This window comes from Pholis gunnellus, assembly GCF_910591455.1.
Source record: "Pholis gunnellus genome assembly, chromosome: 1".
NCBI classification, from domain to species: Eukaryota; Metazoa; Chordata; class Actinopteri; order Perciformes; family Pholidae; genus Pholis; species Pholis gunnellus.
This window is the reverse complement of record NC_136528.1, coordinates 28748502-28776162: the sequence shown is the minus strand read 5'-3', so window position 1 is coordinate 28776162 and position 27661 is coordinate 28748502. Positions and strand designations below refer to the sequence as shown.

Below are 27661 nucleotides of genomic sequence, written 5' to 3'. Positions count from 1 at the left end.
TTAATTCCACAGTCACAGCTGTGTCTTTATATCTGCGATGTTATAAGCCTGTCATTCATCGAATTCACGTGCAAATATCACTCGCGTCTTGATATTCACATATTGCTTTTGAGTGCGTGTGTTATTATAGCTGTCTTATTGTTACACAGACAATACAATAATATGTGGGCATGGTTGTTTTTACATTATTATATTACATTATAGGATTTACTTTGCTTAATTGACTAGAATATAAATCATATTATATAAATCATATTATATTCTAATTTACTATCAAAAAATTGCGTTGATCTTAAGCCGCAGGCCTTGTCGTATTATATCAAAGAATTCATCACGTAGTCATGGCTTTTGGAGCTTGCTTGGTAGCATGCAAAAACATTCGGCGCTGGGTTTCCCCTGAAAAGACACCAAAATGCTGCCATCTTGAGGGAAGTGGACACAACTGCAAGCTTCAAATCTGCAGTCAAATAAGAGGGAGGGGTAAAAGCTCTAATTTGCTGAAGCAAACTATGAAAATATGAATGTATTCTTTCTTGAAGGCATGGTTTAAACTATTTATTATTTTTGTCTTTGCGCATGTTGTTATCATGGGAGGTCACGGTGGCTATAGATCCAACAACCCTGACAGTGCTGAGCCATTGAGCTAAACTGGGATTTCAACTGTTAACCTTGGCCTTGCATGGCCTATTGAGCACCAAAAACATCCGCAAAACTGAGAGGCAAAATAATACCATACTGTAGCCTTGCAAGCTAAATATAAAGGGAGACAGTTACCTCAGTCGTTTGTCAGGAATTTAAAACAACTCACCTCATCACACTTTGTTTGAGACGCGGACAGGTACGGTTGCAAGGCTCTTCTGAGGTCCGAGGCCACGGACCAGCAGCTTACGGTGCTGTGAGAGAAGCAGACGGTAAACAAGAACCGCCCACAGAAGAGCCCCTTACAGTTTTGATTATCCCCGTAAATACAGGCCGCTTTCATCACAGAGCAGAGCAGGAGCACAGAGGCATTATTCGAACGCCGCGCATTACCTCAGCTCTGGCAGACAGCACTCGGCATCCGTCACAATCCAACAATTAGCACTGAATGGAGGGAGACAAAAAGAAATGCACATTAAAACTGAAGTGAATATCGGTGGCCACCCAAGAGTCCAGCATACAGTGAGTCACCCTCTAACAAGTGCTCACTGTACCAACATGACCTCCCTGTGCCAGAGAATGTTGTGCCTGTCCACTTGCATTTGTTAAGTCCCCATTAAAGTCCCCATGAAGGCAGCCGGCGGGCCCACCTACCTCGACTGTCCCGGTGGAGTCCATTCTCGCACTGCACTCATGTGGAAATAAGCCTGTTTACCACCAACGGGTCACACATGCTAATGAGCGTCTGTTTGTTTTCCACTGTGCTCATGCAGGAGGAAGGGAATTTAGAGGGGAAATAATAGATGATATGCAGACAACAGCCCGGGTGGCTTCGCTGCACTAATGATGAAAAATGTACAACAGAGAATTAATGGATATGAAATCAGAACAGGAAATGCGGTCTGACGGTTTGATGTCACTGGGTTCTGATCACGCAGAAATGCTGAGTGTCAGCTGGCCTGGTTTGGAAGCAGTGGGGTAGTTGTGGTTCAAGAATCCCGAAGGTGGACTGACAGTAGACCCAAAGACCCAATAAGCTTTGCCACAGGAACCCCCATCTGATAGGTAAGGTAGGATATAATGTAGAATTAGATACTTGTCTAGACCATGAACTGTAGATCCTATACCGATGACACACCATTCATCAGAAGTCCTTTTGTATCTTCTCCCCTTTTGCTAGTGCAGTGTCTGTTGAAAACACGTCTGTTCAAAACGGGCCGAATGCTTGGCCTGTGGTGACCCTTTCTTAAGAACCGCTCATCCAAACAGTGTCACACTCAACACTGAGCAGTACACCTTGCAGATGACACTACCGTCATCGGCCGGATTACGAACAACAATTAGAGTTCAGAAATCAACAATCTTACAGAGTGGTGCTCAGAGAACCACCTACTACTCAACGTCAGTAAAACCAAGGAACTGGAAGACGCACACCCCTGTCTATATCAATGGAGCTGAGGTGGAGCAAGTTAACAGCTTTCAGTTCTTGGGAATCAGACTCACAAACAACCTGACATGGTCCTCACACATCTCCATGCTGGTGAAGAAAGCTCATATCAAGCTGTATTTCTTAAGGAAACTTTAGAATGCAGAAGTCCTGTGCCAAGTTCTTGTCAACTTTTACAGAGGAGCAATAGAAAGCATCCTGAATGGAAACATTACAAACTGGCATGGGGTGTGCATGGCCCAGGACAGGAGGGCTCTACAGCGAGTGATTGAGACGCCCAGAACATCATTGGTACCCATCTACTGAGCATTGGTGACAAGGGGTGCCTGCGAAGAGGTAAAAAGTAATTAAAAGACAAAAACCCAACCCAGCCACAACCTGTTTACCCTGCTTCCGCCTAGAAAGAGACATAGAAGTATCAGCTGCTGAACCACCAGACTTAAGCGAAGCTTCTTTCCTCTGGCTGTGAGACGCCGTAATTCATCCTCCACCCTCCACATATGATATAGTTGTTGTTGTTGGTGTAACCTTGTAACCTTCTACTTCTAACGTTAATAATACTTTCCAACACAATCTCAAGGGAACGATTGCTGTGAGGATCCCCAACCAAAAAGTGTTTACTGGGAAGTACATTTGAGTACATTGTGCTGATAATGCCTCTCTTTCACTCTTCACTTGAAGGAATTCAGGACTTTAATTACCCAGTATTAGTTTTACTATTATTGTTAGTTTTCATTTAAATAAAATGTTGGGCACTTTTTTTACCACTGCAAATACCCACGCTCCAAATTAGAGAAAGAGTGAAAAGTAAAGCAAGACATTGTGTGCCTGGGGCCCCAAATCACTGAAACCAACCCTGAAAACATGCGTTCAGGTCAAGGTTACTTACGGTTAGAAACAGAACTGAAATAAGCTTGGCGAAAGTATTTCCACCTAGGTTATGCAGTAGAGCACAGATTGAATAGCAAAGGTATTTTGCAGGCGAAAACTTGATTAGTGTTATTGTTTTGTATTGTAGTGTTAGCGTATTAGTTTGTATCATGCCTTAAAGTGGAAAAATGTGCTCACGGTAAAAGGGAAAAACACATCCAGACAGACAGACAGATGCCTTGCTTTATAATTAGAAACCAAAATAAATCACAAAGACGCAAAATCCCCTTTGTGTCAAGAAATAAAAAATAATCTGCAAATAGTTTGCCAATGTGCAGCACACACATGAATGCACATGAACACAATGGTGTCCATTTTAAACACGGCAGAAGTTAAGGTCACAGGACATTCATCTTAAGGCCTATTACCTCCTGCTAAGATGAAAGTAAGACATTTAACTTCTAATAGGATGAGCTCAGGTGTTACCGATTACATTAACGATGGTTCTCTTCCATTCAAATGGCCCAGCGGGCAATGACCCAGCATGCTGCATACACACTGTCAAAATGAAGCAGATACATTGCATTCAGCCAGTGTTTTATCTTTTACGCCTGTGCGTTTCCTGCTGTTTTCACAAGTCCTCTCATACGCATCAAAGTGCCTTCATTGATGCATGACGACCTTTCAAATGATGCTTTGTTGCACAGGATGGTCACCATCGATTTTAAATAAATTCAAGCATTTGGGAGGCAGCAGTTGGTAATGCAGTTAAGGAAAAATGTGCTCAAGAGTGTTATCGGGGGTGTGCTTATCGCCATTGTTCCTTAATTGATTTTATAAATCTTTTGCTTTTTACAATGCACGCTGTTGCTTTCGATTAGATTCTGCCGACTGCTGTTGGTCACGACACAGAAAGGTACAGCTAGTGTGACATCACTGCTTTGAGATTTCAAGGCAGCGAAGAGACAAAGGTACAATGGGTCCAGTAATTAGCGTGGTGCCTCAGTTGCTGGTGCATTAGTCACAAAGAGTGCCAAATGATGTAATGTGGCGGTAGGAAGTCTCAGAACTCCTGATGACACATGGAAAACACAGAGGAAGAGGAACAGTGTAAACCCTGAACAGTGCAGACACTGAATGGGGAAACAAAATTATAAAATAAAATGAGCATCAATAAACTGCTATACCACAGGGCTCCTGTATTAGATTCAATGGTGTCTACGTCTAAAGATGTGTCCTACCAATGTGTTTTGAGAAGTAGTTGACACACAAAGAACAATTCTAGAAATATTTATAAGAAGCAGGGACACACAGTACATTTCATATCCTGCGTGCTGATATTTCGAGTGAATTAGAGCCACAAAGTCTACTGTAAATCCAGTCATCTTCACATTTACCCAGCACAAATGTATCCAACACATTGTGTCTGAACTATTATTATTTCTGACTGATTGATCACCGTAGATTGTGTCCACTGTCCAAGTTTTAGCCTGATCCTGGGATATGTTATTAACATGGAACATTAGAAACTTGGTTCTTCACATCCCTGTTAACATGGTTCTGACACACCCAGGTGTCTGATCATCTGGGTGCTGTCGTGTCTTCATTTCTCGCTCTCAGCGCTCTTCCTGCCCGGAACAAAGAGTTGGAGGTGTTCGTCAGAGGTCGACTGCTGAATGTGGAGACACAACCGGATGTAACCAACTAGCTCATCCGGCAGCTGAGAGAGCTTTTAGCATCCTAGCTAACGTAATCTAAACAGCAAAGACCGTAACATTTTAATAATAACTCCATATTGTCATTTGACAACACAACAGAACAGACATGATTAAATCTATCCTGATATTTAACAACCACGGAAAGCCGCGGCTGATCCGATTCTATCAGTATTTTGTAAGTATTTGTGGGGGGGGTCGCAGTTCAAAACATTAGCATCGTTCTGTTGCTGTGTTTACTCATTGAGCGTTGTATGACCTTTTGTCAGCTTGTGCACAATCCCCATCACAAATGTTGAAGATCTCGTTATATATATAAACGTGTGTGTGTGTGTGTGTGTGTGTGTGTGTGTGTGTGTGTGTGTGTGTGTGTGTGTGTGTGTGTGTGTGTGTGTGTGTGTGTGTGTGTGTGTTCAAATGGTTTGTCATTAACCAATTTACAACTTATAAATAACGTTAGCCGATGCTAGCTTGCAGTGGTATAGGGGAGCAAACCGCAAAGCTAATCTAGCCACTTTTTAGTGTCAGTTCCTCTTATTGAGGCAAACATCTCTCTTCGTAACATATTTAACTATGTATACTTTCCTGCGCAGCATTAAACAGTTGGAATTTAGCCGTATTAAGATAAAGCACAAGTAACCTGTATGCTTTGTACAAATACATAACTACGTACTGTACTTATTGGCTTAGTTAGCTAGTAAATCACAGACTTTGGATCATTCACGACCTGTCTTTTTACGCTTTGAGCTTATAACTGCAGGTAGAAGGTGGCCCATGAATCAAATGTGAACATCAACACTTATTATTAATAATAACTCTTCTCCAGTAACTGTTGCTTCGGTAGACACTGTTACATTACACTCAGATAATTGTGAGTGGTTTAGAAAGATTAAAGATTAAATTGCATTATTCCCAAATGACCGTGCCAATTGATCAATCAATTAACGGAGAAAACGATCAGCAGATTAATCCGTAATGGAAATACTCGTTAGTTGCAGTTCTTTTTACAAAATAGTTCAAAAGTAGCTCCACTTCAACTACATCAGTAAAATCCGACTTTTATATAAATGCATGTGTAATAATGATCTCATGATAATATATAATAATATAACAGTCACAGAGGCTATTTGTCTGCATCGAGTACTTTTAATACTCCTAGTTATACTAAGTTATACTTACATTCTTTTACATAAATAACATTTTCAATGCAGGACATTTAGTTGTTACAGTATGGTCTTAGTACTTTTACTTCAGTAAAGGATCTGAATACTTCCTCCACCACTGTCCACAAGTGACCAGATAATGTGGTTATCAAGGCTCTTATCTTAAACATCAACCGTTGCAATGATGATATACTTGTGCCTAATATCTGTGAGTGGGAATTTACGAATGCACCAAACAAGTCTTATCAGTTTGATCAAATTACGTTTTTGTGGAGAGTTTTGTGTAAAATACTTTCATTTGGTATGACAAGACAGTACTATATCAGCCAAGTAAAAGTTTAAAAAATGAAATATCACTCAAAACAATGGCGGGTGCCTGTAGAGTGAATTTATCAACCAAACGGAGACTACATTTCCCAGAATGGTTGTCACTTGACTGTGCAACATGTTTTCCTGCAGGCGGAGGAGATGCAGCAGCAGATCATTCGGGAGACTTTCCATCTGGTATCCAAAAGAGACGACAACGTCTGCAACTTCTTGGAGGGTGGAAGGCGAGTATTGCTGTCTTTTTGGCTACCATTCCGTACGAAAATGACAAGGAAATAACCGAGCTTGTGTTTCTACTATGTGTGCATCTAAAAAGACTGTCACTGTGTCTTTGTTGGTGGTGATGGATGCACGAATTACAGACAAGCTGCTGCGCCTGAACTCAGGTTTTTTTTTAACTTTGAAACTGAAAAGCACGACATGTTGACAAAACTCCATGACTCATAAAGTGACTTCATGACTCACTTTATACCCATGACTATAAACCCTGGGCCACCAGTGTGGACTTTGTCAGTCTGGTTTGATGTCACTTGGCAGCAAAGACGAGCAGCTGATCAGCAGCTGGCTGCAGCTGCAGTAGCAGGACTTTATCCAATAGATGGAGGCAAAACTCACAAAAGTGGACTCTTTTCATTTCTCTCATCAACTGATTTACACACCGAAGCCTGAATGTGAGTTTTATAGCAAACACTTGTTTGTTTCATTCCCCGCTGTCACCATTACTCACAGCACAAAGCTAGAATGTTCTTGTAAGGTTGTCTTTTTTTTTGTAATCTTCTTTCAGTCTCATCGGTGGCTCTGACTACAAGCTCATCTACCGGCACTACGCGACCCTCTACTTTGTCTTCTGCGTGGACTCGTCTGAGAGTGAGCTCGGCATCCTGGACCTGATCCAGGTCAGCTTCTACTCTGCTTCCAGACACATTTGTTACAATCTGTGGTTTCCGAAGGTGGAAAGAAGACTCTTCTGCCTCGCACCCCCGAGCTGATTAACAAGCTCCTTTCCATTACATTATGCTGCATCTGATTCATTTTGGGAATCGAACCCGTTGCCTCCTCACTGGTTGTTTTTAATGCTAGTGGATCTGAGAAATGAAACTTAACTCTGTTGCTGATCTCTGTGGATGAGATGGTAAAGAATAATAAAGATGTCTTTATTGCACATGGGATAGCTTGTAACAATTGGTGCCCTAAAAGTTACGCAATGCCACCGACCTGCTCAGTCCGCCCACTGAATGCTGACATCAGATATTTATCAAATCAGCGTCATCGTCAATAAAGGGGAATAAAAGAGACAAGCCACAATTACACAGAGAGTCTGCCTGTACCTCATCGTCTTAACCAACACAGAACCCTACAAAAGTAAGGAATAGTTTCAATAAATAACCTGCAATTTATTAATGTTGTCATCGATATGGGTTTCATTTGCGAAATCGCCATTTCTGTCGTTTTATTTTTTAAATGTTCAGAATGAAACACAACCACTGGCTTCCTGCAGTTTTGGACCAGCACCATCTTTACTTCACTTTTCTCATTCAGCAGATTTATAAGAACTATGCTAATTAACACTAATCTCAGATTTCTTTTACACCCTCGAATATAATCAAAATCTCCACTAACCATATAAACCTTTTCTCTGTACTATAACAACATTTGAAGTTTATTTGAGAAGTGAGACGATTGACCGTCCAGATCTTCTTCTTCTTCTTGATTCATAGGTGTTTGTGGAGACGCTGGATAAATGCTTTGAAAACGTCTGCGAGCTGGACCTCATATTCCACATGGACAAGGTGAGTGGGGGTCGAGGCTCGGAAGCAGCGCAGACTCTGCGATAATAGAAAGTATGACAAGAAAATTCTTTTGCTGAGTGGCAGCCGCAGGAGGGCGTTGACTCAGTCACTAGAGGGTCAGTCGAGGCCGGAGGGTCAACTTCTACATGGGAAGCATCTTCTTTGCCAGTGCTTTTGGGTGCGTTTTTATGTTTTATTAAAGGAAATTGGTGAGGCAATAAAAAATATATATAAATATTAAAAGCACATTGGCACAGTGTGCCTTGAAACATGTAGCTTAGGTATCTGTAAGACCATGGGAATGTTTTTGTTCATGTTTACTCCATGAAGTTTACTCAGTGGCAGGCCGTGCATTCTTTACCTGGGCCTTCACTGCTGTCCTGCAGCTGAATAATCTCGTTATGACGCCACAGCTATGGTTATTATTTGTTTCGTGTAAAAATGAAGCTCAACAACTACAAATGCACTAACTGCAGAGTGCAGATACATGATTACGTCAAGAGTGTGTCTCCTCTCCTCTCTGGCTGCAGCTGGGACTGCTGCGCGAGGCTCCTGTGAGAGTTGCCGCCTGTGAGTGCTTTGGGGCGGCTCACGGCAGCACCCGCTGCTCGTTCACGACAGTAACTGTAGAACGGTACGAGCTTTCACGTCAGAGTCAAAACACCAGAAAAGTCTTTAACACCAGAAAAAGTCGCTAGATTGGTCACTAGTAGCTTTAGCCGTGAGGGTTCGGAGAGTCGCCAGATTTAGCAAGAGAGTCGCTAAGTTGGCAACACTGGCACCGACTACATGTGTCCCCAGAGCAACATAGGACGTAACAATAGTTCCTATCACATATAAAACCAAACAAAAATCCATCTTCATAAAATCAAGTTGTACAAATAATAATATATAAACAAGCATATTAAAGCTACTGCAGATGTAAAAACAAATGCAGTTAACTTACCAAAGCTGCTGTTCACTTAAAGACAAAGTCCATCCTCCTTTCTTTGTTAACAAAGAGTTTAATCTCACGGTTGTTCAGTACATCCATGCGTTTTAGTTCCAGTAAGAAGTTCTTCTCGATTCATGGATGCCAGTGAAGACAGTCGAGCCTCCCCAGTTGTATTTCTTGAATACGTTTTAATGCGTTTGAGGCTGAAAATGTCAGCGACAGATATTGGGATTGTCACCGCCCAACATGTCACGCTAGCCCACTGACCAATCACGTATGGCTAGGCCAGCTAGCAGCTCTGACATGTCAAAGAATACGCCCAACATGTCAAACTAAAGATCTGATTGGTTGAACACTATGACAATCAACAATATCGTCCCCATTCACTTAAACTGCACATGGAGGCACTGGTGAGTCTGCAGGCCTCGGGCCTCTCTTCTACCTAGAGACCCAGAGGTGACATCTGATTAGATAAAAGCTCTATTTAAAACAAGCTGCACTGGAAGCAGAGCAACTGAGGAAGACAGTAGCTGTGCAATGAGAAAATAAGATAATGGGAAAAAAAATTATAATACATGTCGTGTATTTATGAAAAATTATAAAATAGCTATATCTTTGTGATTCTGTCTAGGCCAGCAGAGAAGGCCTTGCAGGCCCTGACGGCCTGCCACTGGGTTTACTGTATGTGTGCCAAGTCTGCAGTGGCAGTTTGTTATAAATGGTTTTGTTTTTCATATTCAGTAAACGGTTCAGATGAGGGGAGCTTTGTGTTTGTTTGCGAGCTGTGAGGGGAGACGTGACACCCCCTCCCGAGGTATCGTGCAGTGTAGTTGTGTGTGTGACTTCTCCATGCAGCCAGCTGCTTTTCAGAAACAGCTGCGCTGCTGTAATTGATCCACTTCTTTTCGGTGTATGGGTCCAGAATGTTTTTTATTAATACAGTAAATCAAACTGGGATTGTTGAATGAGCTCTGAAATGCCTCCTTTGCATCTCGAGAGCTGCATTTCTTTGTTTAGAAATAGTCCAAACCGTCGGTGTTGAAGGTTTCTCCTGGTAAACGATATGGATTTCAAAGAATCGCGTCTGAACAGTACGCAGGCTCCTTTTAGAAAGATCGCCCTGCGTTGTGTTCAGACTACGAGTGTTACAGGAGACTAATAGAGCACATATTTACGGCCATCTTGATTTAATTTGCCCGGCAGCAAATTGAGGTCATGTGGTGCTGTGGGGGTTTGGCTGGAGGAATGTTCCCAAGATGGAATTGGGAAATACTTCTACTGGAGACTAAAATATTTTGCTTTCAAAAGGCTTTCCTGCCTGGGCAACACCGCCCTGCTTTGATTTGTAAAACTCAAATTTTGGATTTATGCAGATTGACAAATTACAGATCGAGGCTGTTTTTAATTTATTTTCCTCGTGTCATTTCATGCAGCTGTAACTGCTTTTTTTGCAAGGCGAAAAATAGGAATGTAGCTTTATGGAATATTATACTGTGGTGGCGTGGGCGTGGTTGGGCTCACCTGCAGAGGGGACTGAGTGTGGGGAGGGAGTGGTTCAGGGAACGGGGCCGGGGAGAGGACTAATCAGCCTCAGCTGGGGACAATTAGTAATGGTATCTGTCCCCTTTTAAACGAGCAGTAGGGACGGAGGCGGGAGACTGACACACAGGCGGGCCGAGCGACGCTGAGAGCGAGAAAGCTGACAAGGAGGATCGCTCAGAGCTGGGCGCTGGAACCCACGGCGGCAGAGCGCCCGGCCGAGACCAGCGTGAGCGGTGAAATAAATAAAAGAGATTACGATCCGCTTCCTGACTGTGTGGCGTCATTGTGCCGTAAGAACCCCATGGTAACAGGGACATGTTACATATACCTTGTTGATTACAAAGGCATGATTGCTCTAGTTTATCATCCTTAAGTTGAAAGCAGTTGTGCATCAGAAGACAGTCTCATGTTCCCCCGAAATACTTTCTGCCCACACAAATGAGCTGAGGACTGTTAGAGTGCGGGACTGTGAAATGCCGAACATCACACCCAATTAAACCCTTGTGCCTGGCTGTGGGTTTTCATTGTTGGATTTTCTATCTGACGTTATTCAAAGTGTTCTGCTGCATTTCACAACGTGCTCTGGATGTTGAGTCCCAGCCAGCACGCAAAGAGACCTGTTCCAATGATGTGTGCTAACTGCTGTGAGGCATCTGTCTGCAGGTCCATTACATCTTGCAGGAGGTGGTGATGGGAGGCATGGTGCTGGAGACCAATATGAATGAGATCGTAGCCCAGGTGGAACTGCAGAACCGCATGGAGAAGTCCGAGGTCAGTCCGTCAGCCACGTTAAAGGACCATGCCAGTGTCATGACATTAAACATCACCGTCATTATTAGCCTGGTAGCAGACCTCTGAATCGCCGCCCACATCTCGGATGTGTCCAGCGATCCAAACAGGTCTGATGTTGCTGTTGATGTTGTTGAAACAACTGACCAATCAGAGCTTAGCAGGCCCAGTAGCTAGGAATGTGGACATCATCTTAACAGCTTGTGGGACTCCGTCCAAAGGTAACAGAATCTGCCTACCAGCACTTCTACAGCTCCCTAATTTACACATATCACAATAGTTATATCTGTACAAAAACTGAAGTGGGTCTGGACTACCGTAATTCTTGGCAAGAAAGCGAATAAGCATGTTTCCGAAATGTAGAACTGTTCCTTTAAGGTTGCAGTTTAGCAGCCAGCCCTGAAGTCTCACATCTGTGAATTTGCTTACTGACAAGGAGACATTTCCATAACGATTCTTCAACCACATCATAAACCGTGTCGGCAACATGATCTCTCAGGCATACTTTAAAAATGTTTGTCAGTTAAGTATGTTGAATATGTTGTAGATAGACTAAAAGATGCAAAAAATATTAGTTCAGTCCGGTTGTTTTTTCCTACTTTCATAAAAAAAAAATGTTCCCGGAGAAAAAAAAAAAAATAAGCCAACAATGATAAAGATGCTGATTCCACTCCGCTTTCCCATGTCTTGTTTTGGCAGGGAGGTCTGTCGGCGGCCCCCGCTCGCGCCGTCTCTGCCGTGAAGAACATGAACCTGCCCGAGATTCCCCGCAACATCAACATCGGAGACATCAATATCAAAGTGCCGAGCCTCTCCCCGTTCTGAACGGCCATCCCCGCTGAGCTCCGCAGGGCTGATGTACTACTGATGCAGCTCCCCTCCACCCAGTTCTGTTGTTACTAGAGAGAAAAAAAACAGTTTTACATGTGTATCATGGGACCACAGCAGCTTATTCTCTCCCCTCATTCCTATCTTTTCACACAAACTGGCGACGAGCAGTGGATGTAGTTCTGCTGTACACAAGTTACAGATTAACGCCTGTTGACGGATTTGCACAATAATGTAAAGTTTGATTCTATAAAGCATCAAGAGGAATGTACATATTTTCTGCTTTTCTCTCTGTCTATGTGTTAGTTTTTATTTCTCCAGTTTATTTCCTACTCCCGCCAAAAGAAAGACTGCGTTGGCCCGGTGCCTATTTTCTTGCACAACTCGTCCAAATGTCTGACATTCATTAGCGGTCGTAGCGCTCGGGGATTGAAAACGGTCCGCTCTGTCTGGAATGAGCTTGTAGGACTCACCGTTGTAAGATCTTTTTTGGCTTCAGTGTTGGTTTATAATTACTCAAGCACATCTTTATCTCCTGTGTGTGCGTGTGTGTGTGTGTGTTTTCATACGGACTGGGATTAGACTCCTCTGCTTGGCCCTTGTCACAACTTATTTTCTTTTCTCTGTAATATATTGTGTTCCCGACGTCCTCGTAATTTGCGAATGACATTATGGCTCTCCAGGGTGCAGACTGTGCTCAGTGCAGCAAATGTAAACGCTGGCTAGTTCTAACCAAGTTCCAATGTGTTGCAATAGGATCTTGCCAACATCTGTTCAGAGAGGCAACAGGCTAACTTTGCCCCGTTGTGGATCGTTAAGTGTTTGTATAACATATGTTTGTATCTTTGTTGGCTGGTAATTTTGTGATCACGTTTCAAGCCATGCCTCCGATAAAGTTTCACTGTTACGTCCTGTCAATGACATTTCTCTCCGTTGTAAATTAAATAAATGAAAATACATTCCCCCATGGCTGTGCTTTGCTCATTCAACGTGGAGTTTTTTTTTATCCTCGTCAGCAGGTATGCTGAGTCACCGGGCTGCGGTCAACCAGCCTCCCCGGTCAGAACACTCTGTACCTCTGATGATCTGATTTCTTTCTGCTCAACCACAATGTCTTGTTGATACAGCCGCATTCTTTCAGTCCCCCCCAACCCTCTCACTAATATAGGGATTTTTTCGGGGGCTGGGGGTTTGAATTGAGGGAGCTGTTCCCTCCCTACGTCCCCAGGAAAAACCTGTGGTCAGCTCTCACCACCTCCCACATCCACCCTCACAGATGCAGGCTGCGTGAGTGTTTCACATCAGCCCCGGGATCATTCCAGCTCCACTTCTGCGTCTCCTGCAGACTTAAACCAGAGCTCGCGGTGGACGTCCAGCTACACTAGGTTTGGTATGTACTGTTCTCCCACAGGTTAACATTTCAAACGTGCTGCATGCTAAGTTTACTCCTTAAGTTGCAAGTTGTGTCTGATACCAGCTGGCGTCTTAGCTTTCCAGCCTTTGGCATCTGGTGCATTGTTGCACAGAAGATAGTTTCTCAGAATTGGTCTGCAACAAAATGATTCATCCCTGACTGTTCACAAATGGTGCATGAATGCAGTGTAGGCAGAATACATCTGCTGGGAAATGCTATTTATGAAAATCAGATCACTGACTAACAGTTTCAGTCGAAATGCAACATATACCAAGGCTGGTGACCACTTTTTTCAGTAGTATGCAAACAGTAAATACAGAAATTATAGTATATTTGAAGTCCCAGTTTGACTTATTGGCTCTGCTGTGGATTAATTGGTTGCCAACATCCAGCGTGGGCTGTACTGGAAGTAAACTCTGCAAGTTTGTCAGTACAGCGTGGAGCGGAGACCGCACAGAGCTGATAGTGTGGGTCACAGGTTCATGTGCAGGTAGAGCGATAATGCAAAAGCGTGCATGGCCACTAAAAGGTATTTTATCGTCATATTCTTGAGATAAGACGAATAGGGAATCTGGTAGAAATGGCAAAGTGTGAGTGAAGACAGAAAACCATGCAAACAAAATGAGTGTGAGTCATGCTGGTGATTTATTTCTCCATATGAACCAGATTCAGTTTTACAGTGGAAGGCAGGTGTCCAGTTTAAGTCCTTCCCAGATGTCTTGACAAATTAACAGTCCACATGCCAAAAGCAGAATATGTCAAAGGAGCCATTGTGCAGGTTTTGACCAATACGAATACACAGCACTTAGGGAGCCAAAGAGGAGAGTCTGATAAAATCTCTTAACTCTTTTGTTGTCATGTTTTACTCCATTTTGTGCGCCCAAGATAAACATTTTCCGCTCACAAGATTAACCCGCTGTCTGTCGGCTCGTTAACCCCCTGCTATCGACATGGACTAATTTTGCTTCACCTTGAAAAACAATGACGTCATTTTTTACTTTTAGCACAGACTGCACCTGAAAGAGAACAGTTAAAATTTTATATCTGCAGTGTATGTTTCGTATTATAGAGAGGTCCTAGAATCTCTATGTTTGTGTGGTCTTGGTCTGCAGAGTTTAGTCAGATCCATCATTTACAGATGCTCTGTAGGCTACATGTTGGATGATGAGTTTCAAGAGTGGCTGTAGAAGATCTCTTTTCTTTTCTTTTTCTTCTTCCTTTGGTGCCTGAAGGATTTATTGATCTTTAGATAGCTCTGATAAAGTGCATTAAGATTTTGTTATTTACTCAATTATTGCTGCCCGATAGTAATGGGCTGAAATACCAAAACAGGTTAGAATTTATAGGAATTAATTTAGTTTTTCCTCAAGAAATGTCTGTTACCATCATAATAATCAAATGGAGAATTATTGGTCTGCGAATAAAGCCTAAAACAGATTCAAGGTTGTTGTGGACTTCAGTCTTCAGTCAGCCGAGGTAAACTTGTTTCCAAATATAGATTAATGTAACAAAATAAATCCTATCTTTAGCTGTAGCCTCTCTCTATCATAAATATCTTATATGTATCTATTACAACACACAGTGGGTTGTAGATTCACCATCTATTTAAATATTCTTAATCTCAAATAGGTAATCTTAATCTTAATCTTAATTTGTTATGATAGTGGTCAGCTGTCGTCACGTGAAGTGTATGCAACTTGAGTCAAAGTCCAAAGTCAAGATTGATCATGGATCAAAGATTGAATAGATATTTCTGTACAATAAAGCATGTTCTTATCAAACCTTCTCTTCATGGAATATCCTACAATAAAACACACAGTTAATGAATGGATGAAATACGAGTGAGAGAAAATGTATTTTATTGTCCAAGCTGACATGTGCTGGCATCGCTGTGGTTACTGACACCTCTGGGTGTTTCTCATGTTCTCTCACACGGTGATAACATGAAGATGTTCCAGAGGAAACACCTGTGTGCACATGCAATCAGATAGGAAGGAAAGGGGGGATGTCATACTACAGGGAACAAATGTATAGTCAGGACTTTCTTTTTTTTTCAAATGATAAAAGGAATAAATTGTGATTTGAGTTTTCCTCTATGCCAGTATGCTCCGTACCAGCAGATATTCCCACAGCTGATCCCAGTGCAGTGACTGATAATTTAAAGGGATTTTGACCACTTATCAATTATGAGACCGTGTTGAGCTTTTATGGTCTGCAGTTTATGAGTTGGGCCCACATATAAAAGGCCAGGCTGCTGCAAAGAATGTCAAGCATAGATGTCGGTTGTCTTATCGATAAGCAACATTTACAGCTGTGTTATAATGTCACGCTTTGATCTTTGTTCTAATGAAATTGTTCATGGCTGTAGAGAAGTGATACGGTCGAGTCATTCTTAGTTGTAAAATGATCCATGACTATTTTCCACCCTGCTGGTTGTTGTTTTAACCAAAATAAATGACACACATGGGAAACTTGATGACAAAGTCAAATGGAAAATACAATGAGCGGAAATATGTTAAAATATACACATTTATCACAGACAGCAATCAAAGATGTACGCAGCATGGGGGTAGAAACACGTGGCCACTATGTCATAATATCTTGGTTGGTAATGTGTGTTTATTATAATTACTGCAGATGAATGTTTAAAATAAGATTACGACACTCTACTTGTAGCATAACAATGAAACTCCAACGCTGATCGTGCACCATTTCTAAAAGCTGCTGGGTAGCAGGCTGAATGACCGAGGTCTTCCGTTCTTTCCATTTCTCCTCAGGTCTTATGAAATTGCCTTTTTTGCCATGTTAATAGCTCAGCCATTAACTGAGGAGGGAAGAGACCTGCTGTGCTGGACAAACACAGACTGAGACCCCTCAGAGTTCCTCTCCGCCCTCCTGAGTCGGACATGGGGAAAGTCTACTATGTCAGTAAAAATGTGGGCCTTGGGATGCTCGCGCTGGTGGCCACTGCTCTGGCTACGATTATAGCTCTGTCCATCGCCTACGACAAGGAACGGGCCAAGAATCGAGGCAAGCCTGGAGACGGAGACTCAGACAGCACCAGCGTGCCCACGCCCTTCACCACCCCCATCGGCCCGAAGGAGCCCTGGGACCACTACAGACTCCCAGACTCCCTTGTTCCTGTCTCCTACAATGTCACCCTGTGGCCCCGACTGAAGCCCGAAGCGGACGGCATGTACGTCTTCACCGGACAGTCAGTGGTGGTCGTCAGATGTGTGAAGGAAACGGACCTCTTCATCGTCCACTCCAACAAGCTGAACCTTACCCACATCTATGGGCACCATGCTGTGCTTACTGGCCTGGGTGAGGCCACCGCGCCCGGTATACGGATGTCTTGGCTTGTCGTGAAGACGGAGTATCTGGTGCTTCAGCTAAAGAGCAGACTAGCTGTCGGAGCGTCATATGTGCTTTACACTGAATTTCAGGGGGAGCTGGCGGATGACCTGCAAGGCTTCTACAGGAGTGAATACACTAAGGACGGTGTGAGGAAGTAAGCAATGGCATAGCATAGCATATTGGTGCACCATCATTGTTCTCTCAAAGGGACAGTTCACCCCAGGTATTTTTCCTTTTACCTGTAGTGCTATTCATCAATATAAGTTGTTTTCGATGGAGTGGCCTAGTGTTGGGAGATATTCGCCGTGGAGATGTCTGCCTTCTCTCGACTATAATGGGACTACACAGCAGTCGGCTTGTGGTGCCCAAAGCGCCAAAGACCTATCTTCTTGTGCAGCCATATCACGATGCAGGAGGAAGCGTGCATCTACTCATGGTTGAGTGGATCGTGACAGCGTGAGATGTAAAGATTAATGGTATCCAGTTCGGTAAAAAGTTCCTGCATGAAAGTGCAACAAGAATCATGTGGATTATCTAGGAACCGGGTCATGACTTCTGAAAAGAGACATTTCTGTTGAGTTTTTCACATGTATTTTTTTGGCACTTTAAGCACAACAAGCTGAGCGCCAAATAGTCCCATTATATTTTGATGTCTACGGCCGATATCTCCAAAAATAAGCAACTCACACTAAAACAATCTAGATTGATAAATAGCACTACAGGTATGTGGGAACATGTTTATATTTGATTTTGGGGTCCCTTTAACAGTAGCACTTAATTGCCATGGCTCCAATGTTACTCTTGGTGGGACTTGGTGGAGTATTCCGCCTCGTTGCTGTCTATTTTGTGTTAATGCTTCATTGGAACATTTTGCAGAGTTGTCGCTACCTCGCAGATGCAAGCCACGTATGCCAGGAAAGCCTTCCCCTGCTTCGACGAGCCCGCTATGAAAGCCGTCTTCAACGTCACCATCATCCACGACCACGACACCGTGGCTCTGTCTAACGGCATGGAAATTGGTTGGTTTCAGAAACACAGAAACTCGGTCCTTTCTAATTTTTGTTCTGTCACAAATCTCCATAGAATCTGGGTCAGTGCAAAAGCGAAATTGTATGAAATTCACATAAAAATAGAAAAACATATTGAAAACACAATCGCAGTACAACACGAATGGTGCTTGGTAGAATATATATGACATGTTTGTGATAAAAGTTACTCTCAGAGCAGAGTGTGTTATGTGTGAGACAGTGAATAATTAATAACTTGGACATGTTATGAGAAAATCTGCAACTAGATGCTGTTAATGCTTACAGAGTGTCAGAGTCTAACTCTTCCCCTCCCCGAACAGGTACTAAAGACTCTGTCATTGACGGCGTGCCTGTCAGAGTGACTACATTTGAGCCCACAGAGAGAATGTCCACATATCTGCTGGCGTTTATTGTCAGTGACTTTGTTAACATTAAGTCAACCCAAAACAACGATTTGTTGGTAAGGCATTTTTGTTCCCTTTATCTTTTTGCATTACCAGTGTGGTCAGCAAACAAATTCATTTGGATCATAGACCACACGCAGTACAAACAACCAGTGTTAATGAGGGTCAGAGGTCACACCATCTGGATTATATTCCTCTGACCTCAGAATAAAAAAAAATGTTAGAAAAGTGAAAGGATTCCTCTTTTATTCGTTTTTGCAGATCCGAATCTGGGCTCGAAGAAAAGCCATAGATTCCAGACAGGGTGACTATGCTCTCAACATCACAGGGGCGATTCTTCAGTTCTATGAGCACTACTACAACGCAACATATCCGCTCTCCAAGTCAGGTAGGTCAACTGTGCATTGACATGCGGGGGCAAACATTTTCCTTTGAAGATAGAAATATGAGTCTCATTTCCTTTATCCCACTTAGCCCCAGCATTCTTTCAATTCAACTGGACGGAACAAATATTATCCTGCTTTAAGTTGAAACCACAGCAGTGCTTTGAAGTAAAGCATGCCAACATGTTTTAAATGGCAATGCTAACATGCTAATGTTTAGTAGGTATGTTTCATGTTCACCATCTGCAGGTATTTGGTCATTAACCAAAGTGGAAATTTGACCTAATGATGGAGCCATATAGAAATTTAAAGGACTGCAAAAGTCATCACGATTCATCCTGAGGGGAACGTGAATATCATGACAAGTTTCATGACAATCCATCCTACAGTTTTCCCTCACAACCACAAATGTCAACCTCATGGTGGCAAGTAGAGGAAGACATTGGATCACCAAAGTCATTAGGATTCATCCTCTGGGGGCCACGAATATCTTTACAAAATGTTTTCCTGAATATGCTCAATTGTCTCTGCTCAAGCTAATTTAAAAACCTTGGTTGTCAGCAGACATATACTTAGAAGATGGACGATGACTCGGGGCAAATAGGTCTTTTATTAATAGTTTTTTTAACCAACTTCTTTTATCAAATACACCATGTGGATGGTAAACAACCAAACAACTGATATTCTATTGGATCGAGCACTAATCGTGGGATCAGATAAATGCCAAATTTAGCCGCCGTACCCTTCTTGGAAAATGTCCTGAAGGTGTCTGAATTGCAAGGTAACATTAAAATTGGAATTCATTGGAATTCTCTGATTTTTGATGCATTTCTTATCATCACCAGATCAGATCGCTCTGCCTGACTTCAATGCTGGGGCAATGGAGAACTGGGGTCTGGTCACATACAGGGAGACGGCCCTGCTCTTTGACCCCATCATGTCCTCAACTGGAAACAAAGAGAGAATTACAACTGTCATCTCCCACGAGCTCGCACACATGGTAGGCCATAATATTCCTGACAAATTGCTACCATTGCATCTGATCCGGTTTAATTAATCCAGAGAGAAATAACTATTTTATAGTAAATTGAAATAGGAGTTTATGATCAGGACACTCGTTTGGTGAAAACTCAATCTCAGCTCCACTCTAGTAATGTTGTAAACATACACTTGGCCAAAGTACTCAACCTCCCTTTACAAAGGAAGATGACAGATCATCCCCCCCTGCTCCCTTTTAGATCTATTGAAAGCCTGACATCATAAGTGATGTGAAACTATGAGGTTAGGTATTTTCTTAAGCTTGTTGTATTTCTTGGAGTTGAACTTTAGTGGTAATGTTGGCCAAAATCTTAAGTCACGGTCAAACAGCAACAGTTTTCATGGTTCCCTGAAGCTAAACTGAGGCATGACTTTGGTTGAACTCTTTATCGCTTTACTCATCATGCATTGTGTTTTTTTATTATTTTTTTTAAGTGGTTTGGCAACCTGGTGACTCTGCAGTGGTGGAATGACCTGTGGTTGAACGAGGGCTTCGCGTCATACGTGGAGTACCTTGGAGCCGACTACGCTGAGCCCACCTGGAGCATTGTAAGAGCCAGGCTTGTACCTTCAAAAGACAGCGGGCCTTGTCAATTGTATTTCGCGGATCAATGTGGTCCCACAGGTATGGTTGGGTCAGAAATCCTTTCCTCACTCATCCCTCTGCTTGGCTGCAGAAAGACGAGATCATAATGTCCGACGTGCACAAGGTGTTTGCTGTGGACGCCCTGGCCTCCTCCCACCCGCTGTCCCGACGAGAAGAGGAGGTCAACACCCCTGCTCAGATCAGCGAGATGTTCAACACCATCTCCTACAGCAAGGTTTGCTTCTCTGACAATATGCCATACCTTATCTGATGTAGGATCAGACATACGGTTATAATATTACCCTTTTGCACATTTCCAAAATGGTCATTTATTCGTATTGAGTAAGGAGCATACCCAAAAATGAGGCAATACCTTGTGACATTGGTATCATTTCAAGCCAATTAAAAAATGTTTTGCTTTCCCCTATAGGCAGTTTTACCTAATCTATTCTCTATCTCTCTTTTTTAAATGCATTTAGCACAAACACTCAAGAAAACTAGAACACCTTTGAATAAAAAAATATTCAGTATGATGAGTCTTTTTTTCCCCTGAATCTTATAATTTCCTGAATCAGGAGCCCCGTTGCCTCATCGTGAAAACATCTTATATTATTATGTTGGATTTGATGCAAAATGCTTTGCTGTTATGAGAAGTTCAAACCAGCCAATTTCTGGTGGCTTCTGTGTTCGGTGTTGTCAGGGAGCGGCGGTGCTCAGGATGCTGTCGGAGTTTCTCACCGAGCCTGTGTTTGCCAAAGGACTCAGTGTGAGTATTAACTCTGTTAAAGGGCCTCATCACCTAATGACTACTGCCACAGTGATCGTGTGTGTGTGTGTGTGTGTGTGAGAGAAACAGAACCGAACCACATTCATGTTCATTCATTCTGGTGTGTGTGAGTTCACTTTAAATTTTAGTCGCTGTCTCTTCTCAGTCTTACCTGAACAAATTCGCCTTCGGCAACACAGTGTACACAGACTTGTGGGACCATCTCCAGCAGGTTGGTACAGTTAAAAACTGCAATTGTCACCTGCCAATGAGTCTCTGAGTGTGTTTCTTCTCAAATTCTTGCGACTCCTTGTTTGTTGTCAGGCAGTTGAAAACACACCAGGTATGCATATTCCTCACACCATCCACGACATCATGAACCGCTGGACTCTTCAGATGGGCTTCCCAGTGGTCACTATTGACACCCGGACAGGAAGTATCACCCAGAAACATTTCCTGTTGGATCCAGACTCTGTGGTGGACAGGCCCTCTCAGTTCAAGTAGGAATCAGTTCGACCTTATCCTGCAAGTTCCATGTACTTAACAAAAGGTACAGCGGAGGCTCGTGGGAATGTTATTAGCTTTGCAAGTATTTGGTCATAAAGTGAAGTATTGGAAATGTTGAATTTTGATGAAAAGAAGACGAAATTTACGAGGACCACCAAAGTTATCGCAATACATCATGAGGGTGACATACATTTATGTACCTAATTTTATGGCAATCTATCAAACGGTTGTTGAAACATTCCACCCAAATACACAAATGTGAACCATGTGGTGGTGCTGGATGAAAAAAGTTCAGGCATTGCCAAAGTCATTAATTCTCTGGGGACCATGAATATCTGTGCCATATTTCAAAGCAATCCATCCAATAGTCTAACAGAAAGACCAACCAATGGCCTGATATTCAATTCAATTTATTTTGTACAGCCCAAAGTCACAAATCACACATTTGCCTCAGAGGGCTTTACAATTGTACACATACAGCATCCTCTGTCCCAGGACCAGGACATTGTCATCCCTAGCCCAATGCCGCTAGCATGGCTTGGAACCATCATTGTTCCACTTTGTCACTCATCGTCTTTATCTGTGTCGGTCCAGTTACACGTGGTTTGTCCCGATCAAATGGATGAAGACAGGTATGGAGCAGCAACAGTACTGGCTTCTTCAAGAGACAGGTACTCTCATAGTAACACCCATTGCTTTTCTATATTAGATCTGAATACTACAGTAGAAAAGGTTTCCTACCAGAAAAGTGGACTCGACCAATCTCTGGTCATGGCTGTTAACTGAATATTTTGCACATCTTTCTTTAATATTTCCCATCAGACACCCACTCTCTGATGAGAGTTTCAGGAGAGGACTGGGTGCTGGCCAACACCAATGTAGTTGGGTACTTTAGGGTGAACTATGATCTTGACAACTGGGATCGTCTCCTCTCCCTGCTCAACACCAACCATCAGGTGAGTCATATGCCCGTTCACAGAAGTTTTTCCATCCTATGCAGTGACAAGTTTTTGTTTGTGCTGTTTTGTTCTGTTTGATTCGGGGTTGGTTGTATGTGAATTATTTGTTTGTTTATGTTGTTTCTTTCAGGCCTTATCGATCATCAACAGAGCACAGATAATAGATGATGTGTTCAACCTAGCAAGGTAAAGAAAAATAACTATTTTAAGTATTAGATCCTTTACACATTGGATGTCAAAGATGGCAAAGAATGTGTTTCCTTTGTGTAGAGCCAAAATAATCAATACAACATTGGCCCTGACAACGACCAAATACCTGTCCAAGGAAAGAGACTACATCCCCTGGGAGTCAGCTCTGAGAAACCTCAACTACTACATCCTCATGTTCGACCGCACTGAGGTCTACGGAGCTTTACAGGTTGATACTGCTTTACTATGAATACTAATGCTATGTTCACACTCAGAGCGACAAAAGCAACAGAACGACCAAGCGTGGCACATTGTCGCCAAGGCGGTGTGAAGAGTTGCCATAGTTGTGTCGTTAAATAGCACCTGGCCAATGGTGCAATACATCTGGTGCATTCTCGTGAATGCAATACCTCAGAAATACCTAAATGTGAATTTCTTCAAATTTGGCATAACCATTCAACTGGACTCAAGGATGAACTGATTAGAATTTGGTGGTCAAAGGTCACTGTGACCTCACAAAACCTATTTTTAGCCATAACTCTAGAATGTATATGCTAATTATGACAATTTCACACAAATGTAATGGAATAAAATGATGAATTGATGACATTTTGGACAGACATAGATGTAAATTGCAACTTTGATTTGTAACATGCCATGCTCGTCATACAGCGACAAGTGTATGTACAGCAGTTTGTAGCTTCATGTCACTGGCTTCCATTGAAATGGCCTTGTTGCCTGCTGCTGTGTCACTCCTAGTGTGAACATAGTATAACAGATAAATGGATAAAGGGAAAGTGTAAAACAACTGGACATAACAACTACTGCTGATATATATATTTGTATTTTAGCCATACCTCAAGAAACAAATCCAACCACTTTTTGAGCACTTCAAGACGATTACAGCTAACTGGACCAAAGTACCTACAGGACACACTGACCAGTAAGAATTTGTGCACCAGAGGATGTATTCTTTATAGCAAAAAGCAGGTGACTCACCATTTGGTGACGTGATTCAATTCAATGCAATATTTCATTTAGATTGTTACCTTTTATCTCTCACACTTATTGGGTATTGTCATGCTATATTGCAGTTTCCCACATTTTCTCAAACAACCCCCTTCTCAGGTATAATCAGATCAATGCTATTGGAATAGCTTGCAGTATGGGTGTGCAGGGTTGCAGTGAGCTGATCAAAGGCTGGTACAGACAGTGGATGGAAAATCCGAATCACAACCCGTGAGTACAAAGGAGTTGAAGGCTGTTGTTTTGTGTTTCAAGATTTCCTATTCCCACAACTTGACTGGTTGTGCAGGCTGTGTTAATTCGCCAGAAAGCCAAAAGACAGCCCGTGGAACGACTGTACCAACATTAGTTGTAGCTAGCGAGCTAGCTAGCAGTGTTCCGTTACACACCGGCTGCATGTGTGGGGAGAGGGTCTATGTGTTTGGTATTCATTTTCTACTCTACTGTATGTTTACCTTGATGTTGACCAGGATCCATCCCAACTTGAAAAGCACGGTTTACTGCAGTGCCATAGCCTTCGGCGGTGTGGAGGAGTGGGACTTTGCCTGGAGAATGTTCAAGAACGCCACTCTTGCATCTGAAGCTTCCAGGCTCAGGTCGGCCATGGCCTGCACCAAAGTCCCTTGGCTGTTGAACAGGTATGTGTGACATCCAAATTTGTGGGAGTATTCACCTTTACGAAGTTTGGAATGAGACGATCGTCTATCCAATGCACAATGCTATAAAAGTTCAATTTTCACATGTTTTATGTACTCTCAAAGACACAGACTTTGGTTTAATTAATAAGAATTAAATAAAATTCATATGTTGGATTCTTGCACATTGATTTCAAATTTTGTTCCATCATTTGACAAAAGCTTAGAGATTTCCTGTAGCATGTGAGACTGTAGGATGTGAGGATGTAAATTTTGCTGAACAGCATCCCCTGTGACCACAAGTAATGACAGGACAATGACACATGAAAACCACTGAATTGTTTCTTTTTTGTAACATCCTTAAATGGCATAGGAAAAAAAGAGTCACAGTCAGCAAACTGACTCAGTAATGTCAGTTTCACAGCAATATTTACTTAATATTTGCTAGCGTTGGCTAACGTTAGCCACTATAAGCTAACGTCATATAAGACCAAGAAAGACTGTCACAGCAAAACACCCAAGTTTATTATAATGGAAACAGTTGTGTTTTATTGCTCCTTTTTTCATTTGTAAGATTGTGCCTTTAGGTTGTTCAAGAGTAACAATTTTAGCATATTTTCGTCTATTTACTCTAATTCGACCACTGGCTTTTGCATTCTGCTAATTCGCTGTGAACTTACGTAGCAATAGCTAGCAATACACACACCGTGTGGGTTTGTGTCATTGCTGAGACTTGAGCTAATCTCAGAACTTGGACAGTCCACCTTCACCTTAATTCGGGCCACAGAGAACAAATATTCGCTATACATTCTGTCTGAAAACACCTTTAAAGCACAGTTGACTTTACTCTTTTAAGTGGGTAACCCTAACACTATGGTAACAACCGTACCACCCATTTTGTATGCTCCCAGATTTATTCAATTGCCTTGTCTTAATTTGGACAATTCCGTTAGCACACCTCCATGTAGTACACTGAGCACACTATGCAATGTACTTACTTCCGTTGTGTGGGAATTTCAACAGGCTAGTGTTGTCTCAGATGGCACATGGCTGACATGCACTTACCAGAAGCTCGGTAGATCAACCGGTGATAGTCAGCCATGGACATTACGCCGTATCGGCAGTGAATCAATTCAGACTGATAAATTAACTCGACGATGGCTTCTATTCGACTTCAATAAAATGGTGAAAAAGAACCCACATGTATAACTTACATTTTTTTTATTTGGTGTTCACTGTTTCATCAACAACTGCTGCAGCTTCCTCACCCGCCATTTTACAAGTTAGAAATTGTTGAATGGTTGGTGGTCCCTCCTCTTCTGCTACATAGCAAAGATGGTGGTCATTGGCGACCAAACACCACACTCAACTTTTTGACCGTTATGAGTGCCCCATCCGGGTACTCTTAGCGGGCTGCATTTTGCCATACTTGTCGGTGTGAACGCATTTATGCACTTAACACAGCAAGTGTAACAAATGAGCTAAATGTATTAGAATAGTGTTTTGGCAAAGCTTGCTTTGTAAGAACCTGTTTTGGCCGAGCCAGGTATCTGGACTACACTCTAGACCCAACTAAAATCCGCAAGCAAGACGCCACATCTACCATCCAGAACATCGCCCGAAACATTGTGGGGATGCCGCTGGCCTGGAACTTTGTCAGAGCAAGATGGAGCTACATTTTCAAGCAGTAAGAGCATACACACAAGCAATAATAACCATATATTAAGTGCTTCTGATGTTTTGAACAGCTTTTGAGCCTTCACGAATGTCCACACCATCAGACTTAATTTGCAGTCTTTCCTGTTTACAGGGACATTTATCTGGCGTCAGACAGATGTTCAATGAGGTCAACAGCAGGATATAACCCCATTTCCCCCCGCTGATCTCCATCATTATATCACTTTACATTTCAAGTGAATAGCATCTTTCTTTTCTCTATTAGGTATGGACAAGGATCATTTTCCTTCTCTAATCTCATCAATGGAATCACAAAGAGATTTTCTACAGAGTTTGAGTTACAGGAGGTAAGCCTGCCCACGCAGTCACAACCACACTGAAGGAAACACGGTATTTCCCTGTATTTTAGAGCAAACGCAAGGCAACAGAAATTCAGTTTGTCTTTTGCTTTTTTTTGTTTTTGTCTCTCTCCAGCTGAAGAAATTTAAAGAAGACAACCTGCATGTTGGTTTTGGCTCGGCCACCTTGGCCCTGGAGCAGGCTGTAGAGAAGACCACAGCCAACATCAAATGGGTGGCAGAGAACAAAGCCCATGTGCTGAAGTGGTTTAATGACGAGTCCACATAAGAACACTGGGATGCTCAAAATGATTCACTATTTTTGTTTGTACCGTCAGGGATACGTAATGAAGGACAATCACCATAATCATCTTCTTGGAAACAGTCAACTAACACTCACTGGTCATCCACTTAAGTGCAAAGGGTCAGACATATGGTGAGCAGTGGGCCACGTGTGTCAAACGATATCAGTAATGCAGCTGTTACCTCTGGTCTGTGATCATCAGAGAGAAAACCATTTAACAAATGATTGTTTTACTTAAAATACATTTATTTTTATTCTCAGATGTATGCAATGCACCCAATGGACCATATTCATGATGGGATGTTAACTTGTAAATTAACTTTTCCTGCAGCTTCTTGTAAAGTCATTAACAAAAAGTCCCTCTCAATGTTAAGTAATTCTCAACACTGGCTGTCTTTACATTGAAAATCCATTTGCCGTTCAGTGGTAGGAGAGAAAGAGCCTGTTTTGATTTTCATTAGGCTTCTTGTTCTTGTCTTTTTTTTTAAAAACTTGATGATTAAATCATAAATCATTGCACTACATGATGTACTAGTTGTCTGCAAAGTTTATGCAAAGACTCAAATGAGAAATAAATCAAAAAGGCTCAGAAAGACCTGATATCTGTGTCTATTTTTCTTGATACAAAATAGTTCCCTGATCTCTGATAGTCACTGTTCACAGTCTGTGTTTAGCACTGTGATAAAAACGAAAGGATCCACATAAACCCCTCCCTGTCCATAAGTATGTGGGTATGACTCCACTCCTTTGGGAATCGGCTCTGCCAGTAATATACCAAATACTGGAAATGGAATCTTACAGGAAATTCTCATTTAGACATGTTGTGACAGTTCAAGGTGACAACATGAGCTGATAAGCGGTTTTACAGACTCTTTATGGCCTCTATATAGTTGAAAATAATGAAACGGTTAAAGAGGCTCTCTGTCAAAGTTCACAGGGAGTATATATATATATATGTACTGCACAACCTGTGAAAACAGTTGTGTAATGCCTTCTTTGGCTTTGG

The 27661-nt window shown here is 42.3% G+C and overlaps 2 protein-coding genes across 2 annotated transcripts; both read left to right on the top strand.

Moving 5' to 3' along the window:
- The first annotated feature begins 4664 nt into the window (after positions 1-4664).
- ap3s2 (adaptor related protein complex 3 subunit sigma 2) lies at positions 4665-13013 on the top strand. Its single transcript, XM_079165430.1, has 6 exons — positions 4665-4849; positions 6294-6385; positions 6946-7057; positions 7880-7951; positions 11091-11198; positions 11916-13013. Exons 1-6 carry the CDS (start codon positions 4781-4783, stop codon positions 12039-12041), a joined length of 579 nt encoding a protein of 192 aa, XP_079021556.1. The 5' UTR covers positions 4665-4780; the 3' UTR covers positions 12042-13013.
- A 306-nt stretch (positions 13014-13319) lies between these two features.
- On the top strand, positions 13320-27218 carry LOC306695190 (aminopeptidase N-like). The gene is made up of 21 exons (XM_079158367.1): positions 13320-13434; positions 16236-16969; positions 17692-17834; positions 18164-18303; positions 18509-18635; positions 19476-19630; positions 20104-20217; positions 20346-20489; positions 20955-21020; positions 21187-21252; positions 21345-21520; positions 22122-22198; positions 22350-22483; positions 22617-22672; positions 22757-22904; positions 23527-23618; positions 23804-23914; positions 24172-24339; positions 25883-26023; positions 26279-26360; positions 26488-27218. Exons 2-21 carry the CDS (start codon positions 16365-16367, stop codon positions 26638-26640), a joined length of 2898 nt encoding a protein of 965 aa, XP_079014493.1. The 5' UTR covers positions 13320-13434; positions 16236-16364; the 3' UTR covers positions 26641-27218.
- The last annotated feature ends 443 nt before the right edge of the window (positions 27219-27661 follow it).